We start from the raw sequence: 14,364 nt of genomic DNA, 5'->3' as shown, positions 1-14,364 counted from the left end.
GGCGCCGGGCCGTCCGCACCTGCCCAGCCAGGGGTGCTCCATCCGGGGCCTGTGAACTTGTCTCGTTAAGGTTATGACCACTGCATTTCAATACAACTGGTTCTTTTGTAATCTAATGTATTTGATTTTATGCATTTAGAAAAACTTGATTCTGAGAAGGGGTCCCAGAAGCTTCCCCAGACAGACAAAGGGATTCATGATACAAAGAAATTTGTGTTTTAATCGGATTTCATCCAGCTTCTTCATTTGACACTTGAAGAAACTGAGGCCCAGCAAAGTGAAATGATTTGATAAAAGTCACACAGTGGAAGTCAGGATTCGAACTCAGGGCTGGATGACTCCATATCCAGGCCTGTTTCCATGGTGCAGTGGTGCCTGGGCTTTGCATTTGTTAAGATGGGTACCCATGCCCTTCTTGACATGCCCACCAGCATGTACCCTGTGGCTTCTGTGGAAATGAGGATGTGGGCCCCCCCACTCTCCTCTTTCAGAAAGTTACTGTATTTCTCAAAGTCTCAAGTGAGGAAAGCCTTTGGGGTGGGAGGTGAGGGGAGTGAGAGTGGGGGGACTAAGGCCACTCTGGTGGAGTAAAAAGCAGCCTAGACTAGGCGTCAGCAGAACCAGATGCTGCTGCCTGTGTGACCTTGGTCAGGTAGCTGAACCTCTCTGGGCTTCCGTTCCCTCATCTATAAAATGGGAATAAGGATACTCAGACTGTCACTTTGCAGGGTTATTGTGAGCGAAGCACTTTGTGAATTGTGGAGCTGTTTGCAAGTGGGAGGTATCTTAAGGCAAAGAGTCTGGAATGTGGTGGCAGAAGATCCGAACTCAGATCCCAGCTCTGTTACTTACTGCCTCTGATCTCGAGAAGCCGACTCCCTCTCTTTGGGCCTGGTTTTCCTCACTGTAAAATGAAAGGCCTGGACTATGTGGTCTCTGAGATCCTTCCCAGCTCTGACGTTCTATGTTCTAAGGCCCTCCTAGCTCTGACATTCTCTGTCTAAGGGCCCTCCCAGTTCTGACCTTCTGTTCTAAAACCCTTCCAGCTCTGACATTCTCTGTTCTAAGCTTTCTCCCAGTTCTGACATTCTGTGTTCTAAAGCCCTCCTAGCTCTGACATTCTCTGTCTAAGGGCCCTCCCAGTTCTGACCTTCTGTTCTAAAACCCTTCCAGCTCTGACATTCTCTGTTCTAAGCTTTCTTCCAGTTCTGACATTCTCTGTTCTAAGGCCCTCCCAGCTCTGACATTCTTTGTTCTAAGACCCCTCCCAGCTTTATGTTCTAAGGTCTCTCTCGGCTCTGACATTCTCTGTTCTGAGGCCTTCCCAGCTCTGACACTGTGTTCTAAGCTCCCTCCCGGTTCTGTCATTGTGTTCTAAGGGCCCTCCCAACTCTTAACATTCTCTGTTCTAAAGCTCCTATCAGTACTGATGACATTCTATGTTCTAAGGCCTCTCTTAGCTTTGACATTCTATGTTCTAAAGCTCCTCCCAGCACTGACATTCTATGTTCTAAGGCCCTTCCCAGCTCTAACATTTTGTGTTCTAAAGTCATTGCTAGCTCTGACATTCCATGTTCTAAGACCCTCCCAGCTCTGACACTCTCTGTTCTAAGATTTCTCCCAGCTCTGACGTTCTGTGTTCTAAGACCCCTCCTAACTCTGACATGCTCTGTTTGAAGGCCCCTTGTTGCCCTAAATTCTACCAGCCTATACTAGTAATGGGGTGGGGGTCAGATCAGGTTGAGGACTACTCTGACTTGCCCCCCTACCCCAACCCTCCCATCCCCTCAGGTTCTCCAATACAAGAAGAAGTGTGGAGAAGTGGAGCAGCAGCTTCTGGAAAAATCTGCAGAACTGGAGCGCCAGAAGTTAGCGGTAGCTGTCCCTCTTCCCACCCCTGTTCACCCCCACACCCTTGACCCTGGACCTGTCCTCTCCTCAGGGTTCCCAGTGCTTGCCACATCTAGGTAGAATATAGATAGGGCTGGCTGGTGAGTGCCAGGAGAGAGGCCTCTTGGAGCCGGGCCAGGGGATTGAGCCAGGAAGCTTGCCCAGCTCATGGCAGGCACCTTGGTGCAGTGGTAAGAGCCCTGGATTTGGAGTCAGAGCATCTGGGTTCAAATCCTTGCTCTGACATTTACTAGCTGTGCAACTTGGGGTTAATCCCTTCCCTTCTCTGGACCTCTGTGAGGGTCCTGGGTGAGATGATTCCTGCCAGCTGACCTGTCTCTCTGGGACTCATCCTTGTGGAGCAAACTGGCCATGTCTGTGTGTCTCTAGCAGGAAGAAGAACACAGCCAGGACTTGGAGAATGCTCTCATTCGGCTGGAAGAGGAGCAGCAGAGGTGGGTGAACGCCTGGGTGGGCAGCAGAGCTTCTCTTTGCCAGGAGGGCGCACCGTGCCCCAGGGCTCCCTGGTTTGGTTTGTGCCCTTCTCAGGCCTTATCCCCTGCTGTCACTTCCCATCCCTCCCATTTCCTTAATGGGCTGGTGGCTGTTGGCCTGTCTGGTGCTGGCTAACCCTTGTGCCTTTTGCCTGGGCACTGTACAGTCAGAACCTCTGGGGCTCGGCCTGTTGGTGGAGCAGGAATTCAGATTTGGGCTGGGAGCCTAAGCCATCCTCCCCCTGCAGGAGCGCCAGCCTGGTGCAGGTGAACGCCATGCTTCGGGAACAGCTCGACCAGGCCAGCGCAACCAACCAAGCCCTGGCCGATGACATCCGCAAAGTGACCAGCGACTGGACCCGGAGCCGGGGGGAGCTGGAGCAGCGAGAGGCTGAGTGGCGGCGGGAGGAGGAGGTAGGAGGGGCAAGGTCTCAGGGCCCTGAATTTCCCGTGTATGCTTTGCCCACTCTTTGGGGGCCATGTCTTTGTCCTGGCCTCCCTCTTCCCTGAGGACTGTCCTTTGTCCGGCTCCCTGGGCCTAGAGACGCTAAGGGGCTTCCCCTAGGAGCCCACCAAAGAGTCCATTTCACTTTCTCCCCCAGACCCTGAATAGTTGGCCATGGGTGGCCTCCTGGCTAAATCTCAAAACTGTGCTTCTCCCCTCCTCCTTGGGGCCCTTCGGGGAGAACATACACACGCATGCACAGAGGCTCGCTTGTAATTGTGGCTATAGAGATGGGGATACGGACCAGACTCGTGGTAAAGGGAACTCAGAACCTCCGTCCACCAGTGCCTTCTCTTCGATGGAGAGCTGCATATTGCCAGGGGCACTGCCCGTGGTCCCCCAGGTCCTGGGGGTCTGAGACAGCCAGGTTGTCTACACTTGACATTACTGTGAATGACCACCACATTTTCATTAATGACGACGCTCAGAAGCTGTCCTCAAGTGCCTCACTGGAGTGTGATGGCGGCTGTGGGTTTGCAGAAGTTACACCAGCTGGATAAAAGCATCGACATCTCCTGCTAAGTTGGCCCCAGAGAATACTCTGGTGACCAGCTTTCTCTGTGCTGTGATGGAAGGACCATTGGATTACCCTGGATTTACAGGACTGAGTTCAAATCCTGGATCCTGTGTAACCTTGGGCAAGTGACCTCCCCTCTCTAGGCCTCCGTTTCCTTTTTCTGTGGAAGTCTAGGCTTGACCAAGGTGATCCCTGAAGTCCCTTTTACCTCTAAATCCTGGGATCCTTAGGGACCTACTGCCTGAAAGCAAGATTGTGAATTCGGAAAGTATTTATTAAACGCACCGGGCTCTGAGTTAGATTCTGAGGATATGAAAACACACACACACACACACACACGCACACACACGCACACACACACAGTAGTCCCTGCTTTCAAGGAGCTTACATTCTATTTTGGAAGCAAATCTACACACCTAATTCTATTTTTAAAAAATATGATGGGAAACAGTGTGGTACCATGGAGAGCATGCTGAATTTGGAGTCAGGGGACCTGGTCAGATCCTAACTCTAACGTTTGACATCTGTATGGCCTTCACCAAGTCACTTCGGTTTCTCCAGGCCTGTTTCCTTATCTGTAAAATGAAGGGGTTGGACCAGAGGACCTCCGAGGTCTGAACTCGAAATCTGTGACCCTGTGAGGAGAGTGTTCATTCATGAAACAAGCATGTAGCCTGCTATTAATATAATAATATGATGTAATATGGTAATACTATACCTGGCACTCTGCTGGAAACCTGGGGTACACAGATAAAAATCGAGCAGGCCCTGCCCTCGAGGTGCTTACTCTCTTTGGGGGAAGACAACATGTATACATATAGAAGTGCATGCAAAAGAAGTTTACGCAGAAAAAATTAGATTAACTTTGGCAGAGGGGCTTAGAGGCTGTTGTTATTGAGCTGTTTCAGTCCTGTCTGACTCTCTGTCACCCTATTTGAGGTTTTCTTGGCAGAGATACTGGAGTGGCTTGCCATTTCCTTCTCCAGCTCATTTGACAGATGAGGAAACTGAGGCGAACAGGGTGAAGTGACTTGCCCAGGGTCACACAGCTAGTAAGTGTCACGGCCCAGATTTGCACTCGGGTCCTCCTGAGTTCTATCCACTGTGGTACCGTCTAGCTGGCTGTAGGGATCACAGAAGGCCTCGTGTAGGAGACGGCACCTGAGCAGAACCTAAAAAGAAACAGGGGAGGCTAAGAGGCCTAGATGAGGAAAGAGAGCTTCTGGGGTGGGAGGAGGGGAGACGGGGTACACGGATAGAGCGCTGGATCTGGAGTCAGGAAGACCTGAGTTCAAATCCAGCCTCAGACTCACAACACTTACTAGTTTTGTGACCCTGGGTGAGTCACTTAACCCCAATTGCCTCACCAAAAAACAAACGAAGTAGCTCGGGAGACAGTGGGCTCCAGTCTCAAAGGGGCGTGGTTCTGTGAAGGAGGTAGGAACGCTCCCACTGGGGAAATGAAGGACCCTCAAGAGGTCAGAGAAGTGACTGTGGGCACTGGGGAAGGTTACAACTAATGATGACAGTAACCACCGCTCATTGACGATGGTTTTCAAGGGCGGTGATTGTAACTGATACCCACAAAGTGTACCCACAGACACAATGTCATTTGTGGCCAGGAGAAGGGAAGGTCCTGTAGTCAGTTAATAAACATTTATTAAGTGCCGCAGGTACCCCCCCCAAAAAAAAAAAACCGTTGCCCTCCGGGCGCTTCCAATCCAATGAATTAGAATCTCAGTGTTGGAAGGGACCTGAGGCCATCTGGTTTAACCTCTAGGACAAGAATTCCCCCCCCCCCACTATAATATCCCTGATGAGTGGTCAGCCCAGCTTGCCTTGAAGACCCTCAGGGAGGGGGGAGCCCCTCACGCAAGGGCTGCCCGCTCTACTCCTGGCTGGCTTTACTTATAAGGATGCTTTTTCTTTCCACCTAAACCCTCCTCTTTGCTGCTGATGCCTACAGCTCAGTGTCCTGCTCCAGCTCCCTCGGTCAGTGCGAGGTCAGGAAGGGGAAGTGGAGAGAGGGCTATGTTTGGAGTCGAAAGACCTGGCCTCAGGTCCCGGCCTGGGACTCTGGACAAGTTGCGGCCTCTTTAGGCTTCAGTGTCCATCTGTATAGAATGAGGTGGTTGGACTACATCTGTTCTGACTCTCATCCTGAGCCCCTGCCATCTGGGTCTCTCAGTTCCAACTCCTGTATTTTGTGTGCAGACACACTGCTTCTCATAAACACACCCATACAAATAGACTCCCACACGTTATACAAATAAGGCCTCCTCCAGGACTCTCCTCCTGGGTATCTCGGGAGAGGGGCTGACGTAGTGAGGTCTTGACCCTCTGGGAATTTTCCTTTAGTCGTCTGGGCCAGGGTGTCTGTCCAGAGGTGGGGTACGCAGAGATATTGCTCCCCTCGCTGCTCCTTGCTCTGGGAGAGAAGTATGAGCTGTGCTGACTGGTGAGGGTGAGTGCTAGCTGTCTCAACAACTCACCGTCACCCCTCCATGCTTTCTCCCAGTCTTTCAATGCTTACTTCAGCAATGAACACAGCCGGCTGCTCCTTCTTTGGAGGCAAGTAGTGGGCTTCAGGAGGCTGGTCAGCGAGATGAAGACCTCCACGGAGAGGTGAGGGCCTGGAGGGAGAGGGCAGCGACCTTCAGGGAGAGGGGTCGGGCTTTAGTCTCGCCTGCTCCAAGTTTGACTCCCACCTTGAGCCTTGGGACGTGGAAGCCAAAGATTTGGGGCCGGTTTAGGAGGGACCAACAGTGTTCAGGACAAGGAAGGCAATAATCCTGCTGCCCTCTGACATGGTCAGGCCATATGGTCAGCTTTGGGTACCTGGTTTTAGAAAGATTGGAGCAAGACCAGCCAGGATGGTGAGTGGACTGGAAGCCAGATCATACAAAGACTGACAGAGAGAACTTGGGGCGCCTCTTGTGGAGATTTGGAGGTCATGAGCCCCACTTTTGAGTATTTGAAGGAGGATTAGGAGGAGGATTAGACTCATTCTGCTTGGCCCCAGAGGGCAGAATGAAGAGTGATAGGGAATTGCAGAGAGAAGGATTTCAGTTTGAGGTCTGCAAAAACTTCCTGCAAGTGAAACGGGCTGCTCAGGAGGTAGGGGGCTTTTGCTCACTAGAAGTCTTCAAGGACAGGCCGAATGAGCATGTCACTGACGTATCGTCATGGGGATTCCTGGTCAGATGTCTGTTGGAGCATATCATCCACAACACGCATTTTTTCAAGCACCTGCTAAGTGCCAAGAATTCTGCCAGGCTCTGGCAATTTGTCTACAAAGAATGAAACCATCCCTACACTCTAATGGAGGAGACAAGGGCATATACAAGTTTATACAGCGTAAATATGATGTTAAGAAATATACACATACAGAATCACTAAATGAAAGTCCTTTGGGAGGGAGGAACGAGCAGATGGGAAGATCAGGACAGCCTTCAGGGAGAAGGGGCTACTTGACCTGTCTCTTCTAGAAGGAGAGGGGCTCTGAGGCAGAGGTAAGGAGGAGGTGCATTCCAGGCAAAGGCGTGGAGAAAGGAAATGGAGCGTGGTGAGTGAGGAGCAGAGAGGCCAGTTTGCCTGGATCTCAGACTGCAGGAGAGGCAGTGATGAATGTCCATCAAGGCCAGGTTGTTCAGGGTTTTAAAAGGTAAACAGCTGGGTAGCTAGGTGGCACAGTAGACAGATTACCAGCCCTGGCATCAGGAGGACCTGAGTTCAAATCCAGCCTCAATTACTAACTTAATCACCCTGGGCAAGTCACTTAACCCTGATTGCCTTGAGAAAAAAAAAAAGTAAACAGAGCAGCTTATGTTTTATCCTGGAACAATAGGGAGCCACTGGTGGTGGTTGAGGAGGGGAGGCACAAGGTGAGAGCTAAGAAAAACCGTTGTGTAGGATGGATTGGCTTGGGCAGACACCTGAGACTAGTTAGGAGGCTGCTGTGGTAATCTGGGCGAGAGGTAAGGGCTTGAACCGAAGAGGCAGCTGTTTGAAGGAGAAGAAGGGGTTGGGTGTGAGAGGTGTTGTGAAGTCCCCAAGTCTCTTCTGGACTTTAGTGACTCCACCCCTGCTCCTGTCCCTTGACAGGGACTTGTCCCAGCTGGGCATAGAGCTAGCCCGGACCTCCCGTACCATCCACTCAGCCAGCCTCGGGCTGAGCGGGAGCCTCCGGCTGGCGGAGAGCAGCAGCGAAGCCGCCATGGAGAAGGCCGCCCTGCTCCGTGCCCAGCTGGAGGAGCAGCTGCGTGACAAGGTACGCGATATGATCCAGCTTCAAGTGAAGAGTGACCTGGAGAAGGCCGAACTCAACTCCAGGTCAGTCAGTCAGTCAGCAGACATGGCTTCATCCCTTACAGTGGTCCAGACGTGAAGCTGAGCCGCCAGCCAGGCCACCGGGTGTGGCCACAACCCTGCGCAGTGGCTTGGATGTCCTGGATTTGAGGGATGACCCTCTAGTCCAGGCAGCCAGCCTCCATAGTTTCGGGCTCCCAGGAAGCCGTGGGGAGTGGGGATGGATGAAGATGGGCCGGGGAAGGCAGGTGGGATGGGAGGAGGGGTAGATTATAGTATCTTCTTGCCACCTCATATACACATTCAAATGCAACATTGGCAACCTGAATGCTCTGTATAAATCGTGAGTTATTATACTTGCTGTTATTTCAACAAAGATTTATTAAGCATCTGTGCCATCGTGGAAGGGAAGACAGAAAGTTTCAGTAAGACAGCCCCTGCCCTCAGGGGCTCCTGTTCCAAGAGAAGGGTAAGGGGTTTAGACAGATCACTGGAATACATGGTGTTGCTAGATAAGGGGGCTGGACTGGGGTGCCAGAGTCATCCCCTTCCCTTGGCTTATCAGGGTGAACGAGCTGACCTTGCTGGTGGAGCAGCTTCAAAGCCAAAACTCAGAGAAGGACCGAGCCAACGAGGCCCTGACCCAGAAGGTGGAAGCATTGGTGAGAAACACATGGGGCCATGGGGAGAGAAGAGTTCCCATGCCTGGACATCTCTCCCTGAGACAGAGCCATCTCTGGGGCTGAAAGGCAGGCGGGAAGGATATAGGGGCTGGAAAATAATAGCCTCCAAATGTGGGGTGTGCTAGACCATCTGCAGGTCTGATGAGGCCCTGTACGGACTCACTCCCCCTGGAGTGGGGCCTACGTGGTTGGTGGCAGGGCCCGGCCTGCCTCTTCTAGCTCTCCTACTTTCTCTGCCCCTTTTACCACCTAGAAGTATTTGCAGTGGGAAAAACACTGATTAGAAATCAGGACACCTGCATCCTAGTACCAGGTCTGCCCCTAATGCAGTGTGTGACCATAGGCAGGTCATTTTCCTTCTTTGGACCACAGTTTCCCTGGTCTGTTCTTTGGTTCTTCCAACTCTGACATTTTAGGTTTGAAAGCCCCTGCCAGCTCCAACATTCTCTGTTCCAAGGGCCCTCCCAGCTCTCACACCTTGTGCTCTAAGAGCCCTTCCAGCCCTGACACTCTGCGCTCTAAGAGCCCTCCCAGCCCTGACACTCTGTGTTCTAAGGCCCCTCCTAGCTCTGACATCCTGTGTTCCAAGTGCCCTCCCAGCTCTCACACCCTGTGCTCTAAGAGCCCTCCCAGCCCTGACTCTCTGTGTTCTAAGCCCCCTCCTAGCTCTGACATCCTGTGTTCCAAGTGCCCTCCCAGCTCTCACACCCTGTGCTCTAAGAGCCCTCCCAGCCCTGACACTCTGTGTTCTAAGGCCCCTCCTAGCTCTGACATCCTGTGCTCTAAGAGCCCTCCCAGCCCTGACACTCTGTGTTCTAAGGCCCCTCCTAGCTCTGACATCGTGTGTTCTAAGGGCCCTCCCAGCTCTGACACTCTGTTCTAAGACCCCTCCCAGCTCTGACACTCTGTTCTAAGGGCCCTCCCAGCTCTGACACCCTGTGCTCTAAGAGCCCTCCCAGCCCTGACATCCGGTGTTCTCTGACACCTCAGACCTCTGGCAGTCAGAGCAAACTTGCCCTGCCCTCTGCAAGGACTCCATGAGAGGTCCCCTAACCCCAGCCTATCATCTTGGGTTTGTTTCTGGGGAGGATGATGGGAATGGGTTCAGGCTTCTTAGGTGGGGGAGAAGAGATGGGGTCCCCGAGATAGACAGAAGGCTTGCGTGCCCCTTTCTTGCCCTCTCCCCCGCGGGGCCTGTAGGAAGCCGTGCGGCTGCAAGAGCAAGCAGTCATGGAGGCTGAGGAGGTGGAGGCCCTGAGGAATGAGTCAGAAGTGCTGCAACAGACCTTGCGGGACCTGGCCCAGGTGGGAGGGCCATTGGGTCCGGTGGGGGATGGTGAGAAGCCTCAGCATAGTGGTGCATGATGGGAGGAGGCCTGCTGCTATGGCTTTGGAGGAGGTCTCTGTGGGGAATGGGCCTTTGAAATTCCCCATCCCTCGAGACTAGGGACCAACGTTGGCTGGGGATGAGTGGTCCCCGGTGCCCTGTGCTTTACCCTAGGGAAGGCTGCCTCCCCTTCACCCCCAACTGGAGCATCAGATTAATCACAGTATATAGAATAGGAAAAGTGGGTTGGCTAGACCTAATCTAGGAGGTCTTCCTGGAGGAGGCAGGCTTTGAATATAAAAGACTGGTATTAGGGTAAGGAAAACACTATCCATGGGGTTCTAATGTCCAGGGGTAGGAGTGACCCTCACCAAGCAGCCTTTGTCACCCCATGTCCCTTCCTCCTTCTGCCCCAGGCTGTCCTGTCTGACACAGACAGTGGTATCCAGATGGGTGGGATGGAGCGTACCCCCGAGGCCTCGGATGGCAGTCTGCGTGGCCTCTCTAGCCTGCGAACCCCTTCCCCTCTCCGGCGCTCATCACCCCGGCCCAGTGGCTCCCCTCGCCCCAGCCTGTCCCCAGCCTTCTCTGATTCTACCCTTGCCTTGGTCCACTCTGCCCTGCACAAGAGACAAATGCAAGTCCAGGTAGGAAGCCGGGGCCTCCTTTGTCTGCCCTGCCCCTGCCCACTCTTCAAGGGAAAGGAGAAGGAAGAGATGGGATTCCTTTGGGAGTTTCCCCTGCCAGGGCTTGGTCTGGCCATGGTGGACAGAGCTGGGAGACCAGGATGGACAGGAAGCTTCTGGGAAGTGGGAGCACAGTCAGGATGGTGATGTGGAGAGAAAAGATGAGGCCTCAGAGGGACTCATTGGAGCCAGCAGGCCTGGGGCATCTAAAAATGTCAACAGGATTTCCTTCCATGTAATCCCTGGGAAGCATTTTCCTTGGGACAGGGATTTCCAAGCCTTGGGGAAAGGATTAAGCACTGGAAATTTGGAGAGCACTCAGGGACAGGAATGAGGGGCTGGATATCAGGGATGGCCTCAGGATCAGGAAAGGGCCATGTTCCAGGGCCAGGACTCTTGGAGATGAGTACAGTGCCAAGTATGTCTGAGATGGAGACTTAGTGTCTGTTCTAGAGGTGGGAGGGGTGTAATGCTGAAGATGAGGATTCCAAGTGTGGGCTCAGGGGGGCAAAATGCTCTTCTTGGACATTCACCGTGAAGGATGGCAGTGGCTCAGTATAGTAATAGGGATGGGGTAAATGTAAGTGACAGGGACTCCATGTCAAGGGTGGAGGGGCTCAGAGTCGGGGATGGGTGAGACTATCAAAGCTAATAACAGTGTCAAGGATGGGGGCTCAGAGTCGGGGATGGGTGAGACTATCAAAGCTGATAACAGTGTCAGGGATGGGGGCTTAGTGTCAGGGATGGGGGCTCAGAGTCAGGGATGGGGGCTCAGAGTCAGGGATGGGGGCTCAGTGTCAGGGATGGGGTCTCAAGGTCAAGGAACTGGGTTAAGTATCAAAGATAGTAAGTAGCACCATGTCAGGGCTCAGGGGCAGACGTAGTTAATTACACAGTGTCAGAGGTGGGAGCTCAGGGTCAGAAATGCTCTGTCCTGCCCTGAATTTAGGAATTCCTGCTGTCGCTGGGATGGTGAATGTGGGATCCGAGGCCTGGGCGTGTGGGAATGTCATGGAAAGCCGCTGATGGTCCTTGGGGCTGGGGTTCCCTACAGGATATGCGAGGACGCTATGAGGCCAGCCAGGATCTTCTGGCCTCCCTGAGGAAGCAGCTGGCAGACAGCGAGGCTGAGCGCCGGAGCCTGGACAAGCAGCTGCTGCAGCTTCGGGACGTGGCTGATGGTGCCGTCCAGGCCAAGGAAGACACCCTTCGAGACATCCAGAGGCTGCGCAGTGCCCATGACCTACTGAGCAGGTACTGGGGCATGCCCCTGCTGGGGCAAGGGAAGGGAAAAGAGGGCACGGGCACGGGCCCGGGGACCTCCACCCTGCCCTTGGCAGAGAAGCCTGGGGCGTGGAGGGTAACCCAAGCAGAGGCCCAGAGGGGCAGACTGACTTGGCCAAAGCCATATAGTAAGGTACTGATGGAACCAGGGCCAAAACTCAGGTCTCTTGCCCATCAGACCTGAAAGAGGGAGGGGAGAACGTGAGGGGAAGATGTTAATGATAGCAGGTGTTTCTTAAGCAGTAAACGTGTGCCCTGCCCTGTGCTAGGCCTTGGGGCCAGGAGGGAGAGGGGCAAAAAAATTCATAAAATGTTTGTGCTGGGAAACAATATTGGAATATAGAAATGTAGAGCAAAGAATGTGAGAGTTGGAAGGGCCCTTAGAACACAGAATGTCAGCTGGGAAGGGCCTTAGAACATGGAATGTCAGAGCTGGAATGGCCCTTAGAACATAGGATGTCAGAGCTGGGGTGGGGGGTGGCCCTTAGAACACAGAATGTCAGAACAAGACTTAACCTTGGAACACAGAATGTCAGCTGGGAAGGGCCTTAGAACATGGAATGTCAGAGCTGGAATGGCCCTTAGAACATAGGATGTCAGATCAAGAATTACCCTTAGAACACAGGTTGTCAGAGTTGGGAGGAACCCTAGAGAACACATCGTTCCCCACTGCCTCACGCGTGATCTTGGCCCTTGAAGACTTTCCAGTCTGTTTGGGGGTGTAAGGCTTATACACAGAATAACATATAACAGTGTCTAACCAAGCTCTAGACTGTGGGTTTCGATAGTCAGTGTCATAGAAGGCTCTAGAAGACAAAGATCAATGTGTGGGCTGAGGGGGCAGAGCAGGGCAGACTTCCTAGAGGAAGCTGGGTCTGTTAGGCCTTGAAGCACAGGTTGAATGGGGATGGGGGAGAGGAGGGCTGAGCGGCTCCAGCGGGTACTGACTGCCACGGAGCAGGCCAGCTCCCATCCCTTCCTCCCTAACCGCTGCCCCTCACCCCTGGTGCTTGGCAGCGAGAAGGATGGATTGGTGCGGAGTCTGGCAGCCATGCAGATGCAGGTGGAGATGCTGCAGCAGGAGAAAGAGAAGCTGCAGCTGGCCCAGGATGAGCTGCAGAGGCAGAGGGACCAGCTGGAGGAGGAGAAGGAGGACATCACCCAGGACAGAGAGAGATTCCACAAGGAAATAGAGCGGGGGTAAGAAGGGGCTCCCCTACTCCTCCTGCTCCCCCGCCCATCCAGACCCAGCTGTATCTGACTGTATGCAGTACAGAGAACCTCCCCCTGGAACCCTCTCCTTTTACAGAGGAGGAAACTGAGGCCCAGGGGAGGGGAGTGACCTGCTCAGGGTCACGAGCTCTCAGGGAGGACCGGAGCTGGGAGTCGGATCTAGGGTTAGGGCATTTTCCTTCACATCCCGTGGTCACTGCAGGAGACCCCTGCAGTCATTCTGCAAGGTCTTGGTCTGGTGCTTTTGACTTTCCCACTCATTCTCTGATTTGTTCTGCACAATATCTCTAGAGGTAAACCAAGTCTAACATACACTTCCATTTCGGTCGCTGGGGGCCCTTGACTTATCCCCGCCCGTTTTATAAGTGGCCGTCCCTTCCCACAGAGGAGGAGCAGCAAATCCTGTAGCTGAAGGACTTTAGGTCTGACAGGCAGGCCCTGGGGGTGCGGAGAAGCTCCCCGAGGCCCTTCGTGACCTTGGGGCATGGGGGACAGGGAGAAGCTGGGAGGAGAGTTACCTGTTTGTTATCCCTATTTTTATTCCGGGCATCACCATCCTAGTCGCCCAGGTTCCCGGATCCATCTCACTCCCTCACCACAACCCCGAAGCCAATCAGTTGCCGATTCTGGTCAATTTGTAAATGTTTTTATTGATGTCATTTGTTTTTTACGTCACCATAATTTCCCCCAGCATCCTTCCCTTTTCTCTTCTCAGAGAGCCATCCCATATAGCAAATAATATTTTTTAAGGCAAAAAAAGGAAAGAAAAGTAAGAGGAAAAATCATAACTGGTTCATTACATTGGAAGTCTGAAATACATGCAATGTGTAGCACTTTTGGACCTTCTACCTTTGCAGCGGGGTGGGGGGTGCCTTCTCATATCTGTTCTTTTGAGCCATTATCATTCCTAGATGTGTAACCCTGGGAAAGTCACTTCACCTCAGTCTGCCTCAGTTTCTTCATCTGTAAATTGGGTATAATCATAGCACCTATCTCCCAAGGATTAGCAGTTGTCAGGATCAAATGAGCTGATATTTATAAAGTGCTTAGCACATAGTAAGCACTTTATAAATGTTAGCTGTCATCATGTTATTGTTTTGCAACATTCACTTCTGATATGTGTATGTGGCTAATCTGTCCATTTACATTGTTGCGATGATCATGTATATCACTCTCTTGGCTCTGCTGACTCCAGTCTGCATCAGTCCGTGTCGATCTTCCCAGGCTTCTCTGAATTCATCACACTCATCATCTCTTGCAGCAGTCCTATTCCATCACTCCCATGGACCACAATGTGTTTAGCCATTCTCCAAGATCTTGGCCACTATCACCTCCACTCTGTCTCTCCCGTGTGCCCCCCTTCTTTCTACTCCCACGGCCCTCCAGCCTAGGACACCATCACCTCTCGCCTGGGTTATCACAATCGCCTCCTGGTCG

General features: G+C 52.7%; 1 protein-coding gene across 1 annotated transcript in view; it reads left to right on the top strand.

The window, feature by feature from the left end:
• CROCC (ciliary rootlet coiled-coil, rootletin) overlaps positions 1-14,364 on the top strand; it is a 76,961-nt gene that overhangs the window by 28,403 nt on the left and 34,194 nt on the right. The window contains 10 exon segments of the mRNA XM_020972769.2: positions 1,792-1,875; positions 2,281-2,345; positions 2,633-2,798; positions 5,925-6,031; positions 7,511-7,738; positions 8,280-8,376; positions 9,598-9,702; positions 10,141-10,371; positions 11,465-11,664; positions 12,712-12,894. Of these exon segments, the coding sequence (XP_020828428.2) occupies positions 1,792-1,875; positions 2,281-2,345; positions 2,633-2,798; positions 5,925-6,031; positions 7,511-7,738; positions 8,280-8,376; positions 9,598-9,702; positions 10,141-10,371; positions 11,465-11,664; positions 12,712-12,894 (1,466 nt within the window).

Source organism: Phascolarctos cinereus, unplaced genomic scaffold, assembly GCF_003287225.1.
Source record: "Phascolarctos cinereus isolate Bilbo 61053 unplaced genomic scaffold, phaCin_HiC Scaffold_726;HRSCAF=1367, whole genome shotgun sequence".
Taxonomy (NCBI): domain Eukaryota; kingdom Metazoa; phylum Chordata; class Mammalia; order Diprotodontia; family Phascolarctidae; genus Phascolarctos; species Phascolarctos cinereus.
The sequence above is the reverse complement of the archived record's forward strand: the minus strand, read 5'-3'. Positions and strand labels throughout refer to the sequence as shown.